This window comes from Brachyhypopomus gauderio, chromosome 3 (genome assembly GCF_052324685.1).
Source record: "Brachyhypopomus gauderio isolate BG-103 chromosome 3, BGAUD_0.2, whole genome shotgun sequence".
Lineage (NCBI taxonomy): Eukaryota > Metazoa > Chordata > Actinopteri > Gymnotiformes > Hypopomidae > Brachyhypopomus > Brachyhypopomus gauderio.
The window spans coordinates 40,029,200-40,046,575 of record NC_135213.1 but is presented as its reverse complement, the minus strand read 5'-3'; the positions used below and the strand labels follow the sequence as shown (position 1 = coordinate 40,046,575).

At 42.7% G+C, this 17,376-nt stretch overlaps 1 protein-coding gene across 2 annotated transcripts in view; it reads right to left on the bottom strand.

Annotated features, from left to right (window-relative positions):
- cntnap5a (contactin associated protein family member 5a) overlaps positions 1-17,376 on the bottom strand; it is a 69,170-nt gene that overhangs the window by 29,199 nt on the left and 22,595 nt on the right. For both annotated transcript variants that reach the window (XM_076998344.1, XM_076998345.1), the window contains exons 4-8: positions 6,484-6,631; positions 2,961-3,164; positions 2,265-2,449; positions 1,804-1,947; positions 355-628 (exon numbers count right to left, since the gene is read on the bottom strand). In XM_076998344.1, the coding sequence (XP_076854459.1) occupies positions 355-628; positions 1,804-1,947; positions 2,265-2,449; positions 2,961-3,164; positions 6,484-6,631 (955 nt within the window). The remainder of the gene's footprint in view (positions 1-354; positions 629-1,803; positions 1,948-2,264; positions 2,450-2,960; positions 3,165-6,483; positions 6,632-17,376) is intronic.

Below are 17,376 nucleotides of genomic sequence, written 5' to 3'. Positions count from 1 at the left end.
AGAAAAGTGTGATGCTGCCTGGTGGAAGCAATGATGATCGACCCTTACATGACTCATCCGTCTGAAACCAAAGCAACAAACATTTATACTTCTAATTATACTTTTACCTGCTTGTGTGGCTGGCAAGCCCATGGCATTGGCATAGACCAAGGTATTTTCAGTTAAGCTCTTTTAGAGAAGTAGCATATGAAATGTATTTTCAGTTCAGTTTATTATTCTGGTTTAAGGGAATAAAATGTTAGCTGTTTTCTAAATATTAAAAGACAGAGCTGGGATTATGTAAAATGGGGGCATAAGATTTGCTTCTCCAAATGCCAAATGAACTTTTTAATGTCCTTACAATAATGAGCTTACCGGTGGACACCTCAGATGTCTTGAGGCTCGACGTCTGGTGGGTGAGACGCAGCCGTCCGCTGCTGATCTGGAGAAGCAGGTAATGGGGCTCGTGGTCTGGGGCCAACCGGCTGGACAGCAGGAGGCCATCTGGGTTCCAGGTGCGGAACTGGAGGCGCACGGAGAGCCCGTCCAGAGTTGGGGACGGGGCCGGCAATGACAGGAAGCTGCTTCCGGAGCTCAGAAAGGTGGCAGCGACCAGCTGTGGCTCCGAGCAGGAAAAGGTCACATTGCCCTGGGAGATAAAGGAAGGAGCCAAGCCACATGTCAGTCTACGTGTGGACGGGGACCGTCAGAACACACTTCGACACAAGGATACCCTTCGAAAAACAGATCACGTGAAACTTTAGGCCAAATGCCTGTGTAGCACAAGGGGTCAGAAAAAACTAACATAAATTGAAAATATAAAAAAATATATGGTTTACCAACGGTAATTAATGTTGTTAATTGACTGCATTGCATTGTCTATTTTGCCAGACAAACACACAAGCAGAAAAGCAGACAGGAAAAATAGCAAGGCAAATATAGCTGAAGACTCTCTAGAAGGAAGCCAGCAGAAGTGAGCAGAGGGAAACGAGGAATAGAAAGGAGGAGGAGGAGGAGGAGGAGGGGGGGGGGGGGGGGGAGCCAGACGGGTAGAAGCCCACAGAGGGGGGCAGGCAGCCTGGATAAATGTCACCAGCCCAGTTCCGCTGAGACCGGCAGGAGCACCGAGAGCACATCCGCGGGACAGAAGCTCACGTAGGCGTGAAAAGGTTAGCACAGTGCTAGGTGAACACCTCATTGATCCCAGTGCCACAGGGCCATACACACCCCACATCAGTGAACTCAGGCCTCAGAGGACACACTCCCTCACAAGCCCCGTCAGTTTGACAGGCTTCCTGTCTCAACCAGCTCCTCGGAAAGAACTCAACTATCTCGTTATTTGATTTGAAAGCTAGAGGGGCAGGTGGATGTTCTCTTGAGACGCAGTGATGGAGGGAGGAATATGATGGTGATCATGGAGAATATGTCTTTCTAGTGAGCAGACTGTATTTCCAGTACAAAAAAAGGCAGTTTTAAATTTACCCCAGCAGGTAAATTAGATTCAGCTGTGTAAATGCAGCTGCTGAAGACATCATTTCAGAGGCAAAAAATTTGAACAATTTACAGCAAATGTGAAAATCCTTTGTACCAGCATCAAATCTAGCTGCCCTGTTCATTGGGGGTGTAATAGAAATTGATGGAAATAGTGACATTTGATGGTAAAAATGACATTTGATGGTGATATTATATGATGTCATATTGAAATGGTTATCTTCCTCCAGTCATGTATCAGTAATAGATAACATCTTATTTGCAATTCATGGTCCATCATATAACCCCTTATTTTTTGTTGTTTCATAAGATTAAATATTGTCTTGGTCTTACCACGCTGTATATCTGAGGCTTGCGGCGTTTAGCAAGATCAATGATGTTAACTCCGTTGTAGTACAGATTCTCCACACAGCCATGAAAATTCCGTCGGATGAACGTTCCTGGTTTTCCAGGAAGTGGGATCCCACCGAAGCAAAGCTTAAAGGGGCAGTTATTGATAGTTAAGACACATCCCCGGTGTCTACAGGGACAAATTATTTAAACACAGAAATTTAAATGCACATCAAGTTTGATTAGTACTGACACAGCAAGCCCTGACGTCCAAGTTGAAAATCATGATGAAAGGGTCCTTTTTGCAGTATCTCTCCATGTTAATGCTCAATTAATGCTCAGCTGATGTGTGGATCATCTGTTCCTCACTTTGATTATAAGATGTCTATATGCTACAACCTTGAATGCGCCCAATTTTTGGAATGATCAAAGGCCTAACTTTCAACAAAAAATATGAACTCTACCTCATAGTCGACCTCCAAAGAGTCTCCGTCACCTTTGGTCCTGAAGTGCTGTGTGTGTCTGTCCAAGGTGAAGTTGACCTGCTTGTTAAAGCGCTCTATAAGCACAGAGTGCCAGTGTTGGTCATCCAGCAGACTGCCCAGTGTGACCACAATACGGCCGCTGCTGGTCCTCACCCTGGTGTCATCTTGAGAGACGCATCGGGACACAGGGAGAAGGTACTGTGAGCTGGACCTTTGCTTTCAGAACATTGTGAAAAATATGAGAAAGGTACCCAGATAGGGCAAAGACAGCAGGCTTGATAAAGCACCAGATCACTTACAAGTGCATTTACATATTAATTTACACATTATATTTCATTTTTGTAGGATTACATTTAAAAATGTTTGTGCTTTATTTTACTGTATTATTATAATGTGATTTCTTGTATGGTGTCCTTGAGTACCTTCTACATACAAATAATTTTCAATTCCATCGTATTGCTATTAAATTTTCATGTTTTGCTGTGTTCAGCAGTGTCAATGATTTCATATAAATCTATTTTCAAAACTATATAAAATATACCACTCAAATTGTAAGCACTTTATTTTACTGGATCCTGTCAACCTTAAAGGAATAATTCATCCCAAATGGCTAATACACCAGCAATAAACAACACGAGCCCGTCTAGTTTTCATTCCGTGACGGTCCCAGCTCACCCAAGTTCAGGTGTAATGCCAGCCTCCCCCGGTGCAGCTCCAGGGTAATGTAGTCTCCTCGCTGGCCCTCCCCGTGCAAAAGTACGCCCTCTGCCTGCCGACTCTTGAATCGCAGAGATATCACATCCTTCACGGTGCTCATGGACTTCTGGTTGAACCGGTAAAGCAGGGAGCTCCTGCCGTCAAAGTCCGCCACAAATGATTCTTAGTGAAATGAGAAAAGTACATGGGAAATAAGAAGGTTAATGGTTTGAAATTATCTGGCCTTGTGAAAGTTTAGAAGAGTTAGAGCAATGATCAAGACATAATTTTAAATCCTGGTGCATGCAGACTAAAATACTTTTGGGATGAGACAGAAAACACTTTTTTTTCTAAAAGGCTGATAATTGTAGGAGGAAATTACTCAAGCCACGTTGAGTAAGTTGTAATAACTGTCACTTAAGATATCTGTAGATTGGGATTTAAAACTCCAAAATTGCCAAATCTGTTTCCCAACTTCTAAACATTCTAGATGTTGGATGCATGTTGATATGTTATGCAACTCAAGTCGTAGCCCCAGTCAGTGTTGAATATGCCCCAAATATCAACCACTTATATTTTGCTAAGCTGAACTCCAAAGTTTGCCTCTTTGTTGTACAGGCTACGGCTGTCTGAATAAATAATGCAATCTCCAACATGCACCTGCCATCTTGTTGAGCAGACGAGAAGAGGGCACAAGAGGTTTTTGTAGAAATGAATCCCAAAAGCTGAATTTGAGCTGGATAGAAACGTATTATATTTATATATTATATTATATAAACGTGACATATTTGGGAGGAGGCTGTTAAAACACTGATGACATTATGGCCTATCAAAGACATGAACGCTACACTCAACTGCTTCAGACTGTCATCTGCAATCAACTTACACACAAAAACACAGAAACCAAATGAAAAGCATGCAAGATATTTAGTTATTTTGTGGAATTCTTGTCATCTTTAAGATGTATTTGCTCATTGCTGATATTATCAATCATCAGAGGTGTACAGAAAGAGTTCGAGAAACAGATTGAAACAAGAGATAAACTAAGAGAAGATAATCCTAACAGTATTTGCTCATTGCATTTTTAAGGCAGCCGTGATACAAAATTCTGTTGCTAGTGAAACCTTACAGGTAAAAGGCACCTAGTATTGAGTCAGATATCTACATTAGCTAACAAGCTAAAATAGACATTCCAGTGATAGAATGAGGAAGCCACTGAGTTGGACAGGGTGTGAAGAAACATTGCAGATAAACAGAGACAGGCAGCCAGTGTGAAGCCCCACTTGAGTTCAACTTGGGGTCACAGCCGTCACCCTGGATTTCTGATCCCAGACACATTATTAATGGGAGCTGCCAGACTTACATTAATTTACACATCTACACTTGTGAAGCCATCAGATCACACAGTCAGAAATATGCTTATGTATGTCCACTAAGACCATATTTCATGAACACACAGGTAGTCCATTGTGCCCGTGACTTCATTACTATGCAGAAGTAAACCATTGAGTGCATCTTAGACCTGCTACTTTCATGATAGAGAGGAAACATCTACTCATCTCTGGAGAGCTCTCATAGCCCCATAGGTTCTTTAGGTGGTCCGTGTGCTGTGAAACTCCATTATTAAGCGGAGCTGATCTAGAGCAGCGTGCCCATGCAGCATTTATCAGTGAAGCATGTTCATCCAAGTCTAATACGGGGATCACGGCATGGAGCCGTGCGGGATAATGGAAACGCTCACTAAGGGATAATTATAAATGTCTTTTACAGTGCAGTAATTCGCCAACTGATCCATTTAGTGCTGCTTGGCTATGCATGCAGCGGTATCATTAGAGACACCTCTTTATTTATTTAGCACCAGCCTGACGGAGGCCGGCCACGGAAACCTTCGCCTGGGCCGACGTCTGCCGTCAGCCGCTGGAATAGTGCAGGCTCGGCAAAATGCGCTGATCTTAAGTGATTAAGGGAGAACAAATATGCTTCTCGGTGAACATTAGAGGTCTTTACGTTCCTGCCTCGCACTGCACATCTACACAAAGGAATAAGAAGCTACAGATCAGAGAGTTGAGTGGAGAGACAGTCTCCTAAGGATGCTTGTATTGGTAATATGAGTTATTGCAGATGTAGATGACTGATTTTCTTTAGGTGTAGAGTCCTATATCATTATATAGAGTGCAGTCCAAATCATGATCTAGCACCACATAACAACATGGCGAGAGCATTGAAGTGTGCTGAATACACTACACGTTCCCCTCAGACTAATCCTTCATCTGCTAAATGTCTTTAGCAGTGATGTATGTTGTGATGTATGTTATCTTGATGGATTTTTGTGCTGTGAACAAGTGTCCTCCAGGGGGTCTTGAGTAGAGAGTTTAAACTAAAATCACACTATTGCCTGTCGTAATTACCCCAAAAGGACCATGAAAATTGTTAGAAATCACAAGACAAATGTATCTACATTTTCAAAAAGAGGAAAAGGGGAAACACACTGGGAAAAGTGTGTGATAACAAGCACAGCGTGACTGACAAACAGGTGAATGCCAACAACATCTGCGATTGGATTGGAAGTTGAGTCCATCCACTGATTCTTTGCCAATCTAAATGTACTCAATCAGAACTAATGTGTAGCCAGTTAATGGTGTTTTCTCCCTCCAATTACCACTGTTCACACTTTACTCTTTATACCGTCTTGTCATTTTAGCATATTTGATTTATATTTAAATTATTTTGTTATGCATCTCATTTCAAGATTGACTCTCTCTCTCTCTCTCTCTCTCTCTCTCTATGTATATATATATATATATATATATATATATATATATATATATATATATATATATATATATATATATATATATAAGTATATAGTGCATATAGTCTATATATGCACTATAGTCTCCCGTTAAAATTTTTTTGGCATTTGGGTCCGTATCCAGTTAATCAGGAATGTGATTGGGTCCGGACAGGACGGCGTTCGGGTCCGGATCCGGACCGCGGTCCGCCATTTGGTGATACCTGATATAGTGTATACCTGTAAGTAATAGATAACATTTTTGAAAAGCAGGAGTGAAGGACACATGAACTAGATAAAACCACAATGTGGTGACACTTAATTATTGTACAATAAGAATATGAATAATAGATAGTTATGTAATGCATGTGGTCGTAATCTGTTTAGATTTTATGCTTCTGAGCTCAGTTGGACAACTTTGTCTTTCACAAGATACTGTAGGAGTTTCGCTCTTTATCCTTGCACAGGGTTTGACCACTGAACGCTGGTGCTTTCAAAACCTGGACCTGACCTTCTCAGAAGCATGTAAGCAAAACCAGAGTGATTACAACATGTTTATGTGTAATTAATAGCCTGAAAGCCTGGAGCTTCCTTTAGCCTCTTGTGGACTTGGGCAATGTTCTCATGCAAAGCAAAAAGCAAACTGAAGTACTGAAGTAATATAGGAGTATCTGATATCAGCATTTCCATCAGAGCAGCCAAGTTACTCACTATATGCACATCCATAGACCTCTACCCTCAACCCCACCCTGCCGCTGGGGTTCCACCCGAGAGGGACGAATCGCAGGAAACGAGTTCTAATAGAATGGCTGAGTTTGCAGTGGACCACGCTGTCTGAGTTCACGTTCCCCACCAGCCTCTGTAAACAGAAGAAGGACAAAGAACAGATGACGAGGCGCGTTAGTTTATGAAATTTGGATAGCTGTGATTAAATCAAGGTCAGTGTGTGCCTCTACATTCTGAAGTACTGGAACCAAATTTGGACTTTTTAAAGCCTCAACAGTTTATATAAATGTCAACGTATTTTCATCTGTTAATCCTCATAATGCCTCTGTAATTAGGGTTTGACTCACCCCCCTGTTGAGATATGTGTGGAATATGAGAACAGAATAAGAGATACCCACATGGTCCCAAATGAATCACCAAGGAACTGTGGGAAAATGTCAACATTTTTGAACATACTGCACTCGGCCTGATGAGAAAGTGTGATAAATGACTCGCGTGTAATAACATGGGAGAACAATATCACACAACACCCTCCCTCTGAAATCTGTTGAGCCACCTACAGTGTCCAGATATTGTTCTGCTGGCAAGGTTTTCATCTGAGGGCGAGAACTTCTCATGGCTTTTCGAGACTTAGTAGTTACACCTCCACTGGATTACCTGCAGGGCTTTATATGGGGATCCAATATGCTACCATTCAAGCACATGTAGTGACATCTGTAACACTGAATTACGGGAACTCACAGGGACTTCAAGTGTTCGTGATGGTCACATTCACAGGTTCTATGATTCAGATTCACTGTTTGTGTTCCTCAGACATGTTGTCTTCATGAGAAACAAAACACCTTTTTGTCGTTATAGTAGGGCCCGGTGGCCAAACTGGGCTCTCAATCTGAGTGGGCTGACAATGCTGATTTCAACTCAAACGCTTGTTACCACTGTTGTATATTGTCGTTCTGATGTCTAAAAAACTCCATCATAAGACCCACAGTCTTAGAATACCAAATTTGATATTTTGACCATTGACCAAATTAATGCCAGGAGTATGTTGTAATTACATCTGGTCTTGGAGTAATGTCCTAATAAATATAGTTATTACACTTTATTTTGTTGCACTTGTGAGAACATATATAACAGCTATAGCATATACGATACATGGTGTACAGTATGTACTATGTATTATATCAGAATATAACTCAACAACCTATTTAATTGGAGGCTTATATGTAATGAGCTATAATTAGCACAACCCTTAACTCATGTAGGGAGAAGGTAGGAGACTTATAAATCTCACAACACTCCACACTGAAGCTACCAAGGCCTTTCAGAGCTGCATAAAAGCACAGATGTGCTGCTTTCATTTTCTTTTATGATGGTGAACAGTCTGTTTCCACCTGATCTGCTGTAGTTTAATGGAGTAATGGGACACATTATTGTGGCGCCAAATATTTCCGTATCGGGCTTGCGGCTCACGCACACGCATCTGTCTCAGCGTTTAAAAACCAATCTTGGCACTGCCTTAACATTTTGGTGCTTTAGCCATTGTGTTTAGCACAGCTGGTTAAAAAGGTAAGAGACGGGTAAAATGAAGCTGATTAATCACTACACCTCTTTTCTCTTCCGCTTCATCCCGTCTTTTAGGATAATAACGCTTTGCTGTGTCGCTGCATGAAAATGTGAACGTTCCTATTGGACCAACTTTAATGACTTTATGCTAAATATAGCGATACATGAAATAACATGTTGTGCTTTGTATCATGGGATATGTGAATCTCTGTATTTTCAAGTGAGTGCAATATGTCAGCTACATATGAAAGCACTAAACACTGGTATCAGTGAAAGGAACACCGATGTTTCCTTTGTCAAAATATCAAAAGATGCACTTTAGTTTTTTAGTCAGGGTTGATTGTGAAAAATAGTTGTAGATAGAGGCTCTACAGGGAGTCCTCAGAGACAAAGAACAAAGACTAGTACTGGTACTGTCCTGCGTCTACATCTTCAATCACTTTTATTTTGAAAAAGACACAGAAGCTCTACAATCTCATCACGTTTCCAACAGTTCAACACAGTTAGTCTCTGTTCTTCTTAAACGGAATAGTCTCCCCCTAGACACAGTTCAACACAGTTAGTCTCTGTTCTTCTTAAACGAAATAGTCTCCCCCTAGACACAGTTCAACAGTTAGTCTCTGTTCTTCTTAAACGGAATAGCCTCCCCCTAGACACAGTTCAACACAGTTAGTCTCTGTTCTTCTTAAACGGAATAGCCTCCCCCTAGACACAGTTCAACACAGTTAGTCTCTGTTCTTCTTAAACTGAATAGTCTCCCCCTAGACACAGTTCAACACAGTTAGTCTCTGTTCTTCTTAAACGGAATAGCCTCCCCCTAGACACAGTTCAACACAGTTAGTCTCTGTTCTTCTTAAACGGAATAGTCTCCCCCTAGACACAGTTCAACACAGTTAGTCTCTGTTCTTCTTAAACGGAATAGCCTCCCCCTAGACACAGTTCAACACAGTTAGTCTCTGTTCTTCTTAAACGGAATAGCCTCCCCCTAGACACAGTTCAACACAGTTAGTCTCTGTTCTTCTTAAACGGAATAGCCTCCCCCTAGACACAGTTCAACACAGTTAGTCTCTGTTCTTCTTAAACGGAATAGCCTCCCCCTAGACACAGTTCAACACAGTTAGTCTCTGTTCTTCTTAAACGGAATAGCCTCCCCCTAGACACAGTTCAACACAGTTAGTCTCTGTTCTTCTTAAACGGAATAGTCTCCCCCTAGACACAGTTCAACACAGTTAGTCTCTGTTCTTCTTAAACGGAATAGCCTCCCCCTAGACACAGTTCAACACAGTTAGTCTCTGTTCTTCTTAAACGGAATAGCCTCCCCCTAGACACAGTTCAACACAGTTAGTCTCTGTTCTTCTTAAACGGAATAGTCTCCCCCTAGACACAGTTCAACACAGTTAGTCTCTGTTCTTCTTAAACGGAATAGCCTCCCCCTAGACACAGTTAGTCTCTGTTCTTCTTAAACGGAATAGCCTCCCCCTAGACACAGTTCAACACAGTTAGTCTCTGTTCTTCTTAAACGGAATAGCCTCCCCCTAGACACAGTTCAACACAGTTAGTCTCTGTTCTTCTTAAACGGAATAGCCTCCCCCTAGACACAGTTCAACACAGTTAGTCTCTGTTCTTCTTAAACGGAATAGCCTCCCCCTAGACACAGTTCAACACAGTTAGTCTCTGTTCTTCTTAAACGGAATAGCCTCCCCCTAGACACAGTTCAACACAGTTAGTCTCTGTTCTTCTTAAACGGAATAGCCTCCCCCTAGACACAGTTCAACACAGTTAGTCTCTGTTCTTCTTAAACGGAATAGTCTCCCCCTAGACACAGTTCAACACAGTTAGTCTCTGTTCTTCTTAAACGGAATAGTCTCCCCCTAGACACAGTTCAACACAGTTAGTCTCTGTTCTTCTTAAATGGAATAGTCTCCCCCTAGACACAGTTCAACACAGTTAGTCTCTGTTCTTCTTAAACGGAATAGTCTCCCCCTAGACACAGTTCAACACAGTTAGTCTCTGTTCTTCTTAAACGGAATAGTCTCCCCCTAGACACAGTTCAACATGGAGGGCTGACCTGTTCTTCTTAAATGGTGTAATCTCCCCTTAGAAGCAATTAAAAATAAATAGTTGACCTTTTAAAGAAATGGTATAGTCTCCCCCTAGAAGCAGTTAAAAATGTGTATAATCGAACTCCAAGAAGGATTGTGGAAGAATAAAATATTAACAGTAACGGAATACTTTATTATTAATATATTTATTACTAGATATTTTAATTACATTTCACAGTGAATGTGTATCTCTTACAGAACAAAACAAAATGCATTCAATATAATACATTCAACATATGAAACCTTTTGCACACGTATGCTGCTCAGGCTAGGATATAATGCTTTATGCATTCCAGAGACAAGTTGTAATAAACAATGAGATTCAGTATCCTCTGGTTGATTCCACCTTCACCCAAAGATCTGTTGACACCCCTTCCATTACATCATCACCTGTCCTCTGCTGAATTTCCAATCATGATGAAACTCCTTGTTTTTCCCAGGCTACCTGCCTCTTTCCTGCCACTGCGGAAAATAAATATATAAGTAAATAACTAAACTTGGCAACAGTGCATCCTCCCAATTACCCGTCTGTGACAACTCACCCCTGCCCCCCCCAGGGCACCGCCCACTTTCAGCATCACTAGTGGAGAGGGCGTGACTTAGACACGCTACCTACGAACCAGCATCCCCTAAACGCTTCATTAGCTCTTTACTCTCACATCCGCTGCCGTGCGGCCTCCGTGTCCTGGTCCTCCGTGGCGTCGCTCCAATTGCGTGGTGATACTCTCCCCCGGGCCCGTTTCATCAGCCCAGTTCTGCGCAAGCCGACGTGGAGCTCCCTGAGCCTGGTGCCGTTTGACACGCCGGCAAAGGCCCCTACACCGCCGGAGGCCCAGGTGATGTGAGCGCATCTCCCGAGGGCGGAGGGCACGGAAATAAGTGTAATTTGGCATCATTACAAGCGAGGGACTCAGGACAGCCGGTGGAGTCTGCTTGGAGGGCGGAGGCAGGATCAGGAGGTGGTTTTTATTGTCTGGGCTGGGAATGGAACCAGAGGGCAACAGGCAGCGTGTGTAGATTAAGGAGAGGCCTCTGTAATAAAAATGTGCACACAATAATTGTCCTAACATGGACCAAAGGCGTGGAGACACGCTTTCAGCACGACGTTTTTCACAGAGGGGGACCCGAGGTGAACAACAGGGGAACGATCTCGTCCTGAGCCGCACCGCTTTAATATGTTCCAGTGGGCTTTCCACCGCTCCTGTCCTCTTCCTCATGAATTGTTCTGTCTTTCTCCAGGGAGAAGAGCTCTGGAGTGTGAGTTAGAAATAGAGAGAGCACCTCAGTGCCTCCAAGGCTGCTTTACAGGGGAGCTCAGACAGGAAAGCTGCCCCCAGGGGCTACAAGCACACTCCACTGTGCTCCTCCCTCACTCCTCTCTCTCTCTATTCCTGTCCATCGCTCTTTCTCTTTCTTTTGTTCTCTCCCTCTGTTCCTTTTTCCACTCACTTTCTCTCTCATATTGTCTTTTTCCCCTCTTTCGATCCTCTCATTTTTTCCCTCTCTCTCTCTTTCCCTCCCACATTCTCCTCGTCTCCATCTCTTTCCTCCAGCACCTCGTCACCTCTGATGGCCGTTGCCCTCCCACACTAAGGAGCAGCAGAGTGCATGTTTTATTTACTGCTGCTCAGTGAACTAGAAAAAAAGACAAAATATCCAGAGGGATCTGGAGGCCTGACAGGTGATGATTCCATGGCACGGTGCCCACACTGTAGCCCTGTATATGAGCTGCATGGTAGGAGATTAGTGCCCCAGGGCTCTTTCATTAATCCACTGTATATAATGAGTATATGCATAAACAAACAATTTTGAATCACAGGGATTTTTTTTTCTTTATATCTGTTTCTTTTTTGTGTTTGCCTTTTTTTTCATTAACGCCTCTGTGACAACTGCAAAACAAAGGCTCTTGAATTGCATCAAGGCTGAGTACTTAATCATGTCCTGATTATGCATAATTATTAGCATGCTTTGAAATTGATTGTTGAAAAAACGTGCAACGGCAAGGTGACGGCGTCGTGGCCCGGTGGGATGACACTCAGAACAGGCATTGTCACGTAGTGCACGCTGGGCCCTACACTTCAGCCACGGTGGTGAGCTGTGGTGAGCTGTGTTGAATGACTGCAAGCATCATAATGGAGAAGAGAAAGACACGCGGGTCACTGGGCGATTATGCTGCCTATTGATTTCAGAGATGAAGCCTGTGGCACCAGCTGCAGAATATTTGCACACCCAAACCAAAAATGTAAACTGTGTCTGTGATGGTACTGCCCCCCAGTCCAAATCACTGCAGAAATGCCCCACAGGCTCTCGGAGATTGATTCTTGCTTTGAAGTTCAAGTGTTGAATGTTACCAGGCACTGAAATTCATTAATGCACCATAGTGCACAAAATGTACTTTATAAATTGTGTTAAGAGATGGTGAACAGTCGACTAAATGCATATATAAAGTATAAAATGTAAACACAAGTGCTTTCTGAAGCTGATTTTCAACTGGTTTCATTCATGGGTATGCAGCAGTCATTAGAAGTTCCTATGATTTCTTTTGTGTATCAAAAATCATTTATTGGCTTAAATTGGCTACTCCTGTCATATGTATAATGTAAACTGTGGAGTATTCAACCTTCACCACCTCAGCACTGAACCTAAAGCTGCCTCAACACTGACTCAACACCTATAGCACCTATAGCAAGTCCAGTTTATTTTAACACTGGGATGTACAGCTAATACTAGCCAAAGGTCAAACAGAGTGGTTCGAAAATGTGCTTAAAATGTCACCAAATGCCTTGTGTAACATGTTCTTTATCCACACAAATGCAGACTATATTAATGCATTCAAAAATCCATCTCTGGCTTACAGAGTGTCCACGGACAGGGTAAAATGCTGAAGTGAGTATTTTGGCGCCCATGAAAACAAGGAGCATATTTCAGCCCCAGACAGCTGCTCTGCAGGCCGTTGTCTTGATGTTTGGATACTCTTAATGACCTTCAAAGACCTTCATGGTCTCATCCTGCTGTACCTCAGTGAAGTGCTTATGTTCCCCTCAGATGGAGCAACAGGAACTTGTGGGGGTGTCTGACTATGAGGAGATGAATCTACCTTCTCCTGCCTCTGGAAATACTTCTGACTCCTGGGTTCTTAACCATCTCTTCTTTTTATATTATTTTACTACATTATATTTTCTCCTCTTTATTTTGTGTTTTTTTCATATTTATCTTCTATTTTATTGACTCATTCATCTCTGTTTTATAAACTCCATTATAGTATAAAACAAGTATAAAACAAGTGCTCACTAAATTCTTACTGTATCATTCTTTAAAGAACATTCAAAACATTGTTTAAAAATTCTCTTGTTTATCTTTATTTATCTTTTTTCCTTTATTTATTTGTTTGTTTGCTCATTTCTTTGCACTCAAATCTTAAGGACATGACCTGAATGACATGTTTAACACCAGATTTGAAGCTGAGTCTATTTTTAATGCACATCAGCGTTTTCTCCAGTAGCTTGATGGGTCCCTAATGCGACACAGCCCAGTAAGCCCCAGTCCTTGGTCATGGTTATGGTCCCACATTAGTGCTATAGGCTGAACATTATCAAAACCAAGGAAACACTGAAGAAATTCAAACAAACTCACCAGCTATGGACCAAAATTTTTTCCACTGTTCACACTGACCACTGATTATAATTAGCATGACATTAGTTTCTGATTTTGACCTGCAAAACCCAAATAACCGATACCCATACCCAACTATTAGACTTGATGCGACCAGAACAGCAGGCCTTTCTTATTGATTACCTGTATTGATTACCTGCGGGCTAGTCAAGCCTCTGTGTAATGGGAGACTAGAGTGATGGGGGGAAGATAAGAGAGATAGTAAGAGATGCCGTCTGATTTAGAGCTCTGTACTCCATGGAAAATAATTGCTCCAGTAACACCAAATGGAGGTGAGAAGCATATCAGGAATTAGATGCCAGTATCAGGTCAACCGTGTTTCAAACAATTCCCACCTCTGCTTTCAAATGGCAGAATTGTACAGAAAACAATTCAGAAGCACAGAATTTAATAGATACATGGGTCATGAGACATGGGTCTAAGACATGAGACATGGGTCTAAGAGATGAGACATGGGTTTAAGACATGAGACATGAGACATGGGTCTAAGAGATGAGACATGAGACATGGGTTTAAGAGATGAGACATGGGTCTAAGAGATGAGACATGGGTTTAAGACATGAGACATGAGACATGGGTCTAAGACATGAGACATGAGACATGGGTCTAAGAGATGAGACATGAGACATGGGTCTAAGACATGAGACATGGGTCTAAGACATGAGACATGAGACATGGGTCTAAGAGATGAGACATGGGTTTAAGACATGAGACATGAGACATGGGTCTAAGACATGAGACATGAGACATGGGTCTAAGAGATGAGACATGGGTCTAAGAGATGAGACATGGGTCTAAGACATGAGACATGGGTCTAAGACATGAGACATGGGTCTAAGAGATGAGACATGAGACATGGGTCTAAGAGATGAGACATGGGTCTAAGAGATGAGACATGGGTTTAAGACATGAGACATGAGACATGGGTCTAAGAGATGAGACATGGGTCTAAGACATGAGACATGAGACATGGGTCTAAGACATGAGACATGGGTCTAAGACATGAGACATGGGTTTAAGACATGAGACATGGGTTCAAATAAAATATAAAAAATACATGAGTGAAAACCTCTTTGATGCCATTTTCATTTGATTCATGTACTCGTGTGCATTTCTTTCAACACACTTTCTTCTGGTTGGGAGCCCGAGGAACGTGTCTGACTCTACCAAGTAGGATGTCCAACATGCCCCACCCAACATGTCCAACATGCCCCGCCCTTCTCTGTTTACAGGCAACAGCTCTTTTACACTCTCTTCCTGTCTTAGATACAACAAGAATCCTAACACTCATGCCACTGCTGGTATCACAGAACGGCTCTTAATAACTCATGACAGAAAGGGCTCTCTGCAGCCTCCATTCAATGTATTAAAATGTACTTCAGCACCGTCTGTATCTGCAAGCACACACACACACACACACACACACACACACACACACACACACACACACACACACACACACACACACACACTCCGAACACACAGCCCACAGAAATCCATGGACAGTGACGGACGTGAAGGCAGCGGTGTGGTTCAGTCCCCCAGCAGCGTGGAGGGGAGAGAGAGCGATAACGCCGACGCTCCTGCACGAGTCTCTCAGCTCAGCAGTTTCCCCACGACGTCCCACAGCCGCCAGGTGACAGCCGAGCAAGACGAGGGGCCATGAAGGAGCCGAGTGAAATGTGTCAGTGTCAGCCGGCTGGCGCTTATAGTGGGGGCTGGAGGGACGCCAACATCCCAGTCATCTCGGCAGCTGTTTCTGCCTTTTAAATATAAGTCTATAACCATACCCCCCCCCCCCCCCCACACACACACACACACACACACACACACACACACGAGTTGCTGAGCTCTCTGGAAGGTGAATGCTGACCGACTTGCCGTCGACAAGTGTGTCGATTAAATTAGCGGAGGAACCCCCCCCGGTGCGCCCACAATTACCCTCTGGTGGACCTCCAACCATGGACAGCATAAGGCACAACTGGGACTTGAACTCAGGCTCCATCCGCAGGGCTCAGCTGTGACCAGTAGGAGAAACGTGAGTCACCCACAGGATCTGCGTCACAGGGTCCTTGTGACGAGGTAGAACTATACACAGTGTAGACGTGTGCACAGTTATATGCTAATCAACTTCTTCTTTGAGACAGTGATTGGCTATATCCCATGGGATATGCATTACAATGAACTCTTCTTTCACTTTCTCTTCACAACACAGCAAAATGTGCACACTCACACACACACCCATACACACACACACACACACACACACACACTGACACACGCACAATATGAAGCAGCACTGAATGCTGGTGGGCACAATTATCCCTCTCTTTGGGGAGCCCGTTCACACATACCTATCGGAAGACCTTCCTGACACACAGAAGGAAAACAAGCTTCACTGAATTGAGCAGCACTGTCTCTGCCAGACGAGTGATCCCCGACTCTTAGCATCATTTAGCCAGTGAAGAAAAGCGTGAATTACTGCAAAGCTGCACAGATGATGGGAGACACAACCAGTGGTTCTATTAAAACAAAGTTTGACAAGCAAGGAGTGTGAAAGTGTGGCAGTGAAGACAGCTTGGAGAATAACGTCATATCAACTTCTGCAACTGATAGAAAATTAAGGAAACAGATTTCTATGCTCACAGATGTTTTAGACTTAAAAAATAAACAGTCCACAAAATAGAAAAATGCACCAATAATGCACTGACCTAGCTCTTTATGCACAATCTTTCATTAAAATATTTTATTTTGTACATTTTTTTTCTGTACATTCATCCCACACTAAAGCCTTTAGCTGTAAATAATAATTCAGATTAATGTATAGTGAAAATATGTTCACAGGTACTACCTGATGAGAGGAATGGACCATGTTAAGCAGCACAATGAAACAGGTCAAGCTAAACAGAGAGGGTACAATATGGTAGCTTAACGCGAGGTCAGTTGTGAGTAATCGTGATGTATGATTGATGGTATTCAGAATAAGCTTGTCTCCTGTGTTTCATTAGAAAAACACAAAACTTTCGGCCAGCCTCAATGCCAATCACGGTTCTGTCCTTCAGTGCAAGGTGCTTATAAATACATAAATGAGTTCATTAGTAAGCACATTCTCGTCTTGCTCAAGGAGACTGAGGAGAGAGGAGATGACAGCGCTGACCCCAGTTGTGAGGACTCAGACGTCTCACTCAACAACACTGCACTGTCCTCTTCACTAACCACAGACCCTTTTGGGCATTTCCTCACGTTGGGTGTTTTTGTTAAAGCTCTCCTTTGAAGCACAAGGAGAGCAAGAAAATGAATTAGGTTAGCTCAGTAGAAACCACTTTTTTAACAAAGACATGTCATTGATAATAGAACTTGTGACATTCTTAAAGTCAGATACGCAACGTGGGATTTGCATAATATCCTTTGCATGCCACACACTCAAGCTGCTTATCACGGCTAAGGAACCTGTACTGCACACGATCTGGGTTACGAGACATATTTTCCCCATGCAACACTTCAAGCTCAGATGTCGGCCAATAACAGTATATTTAACATT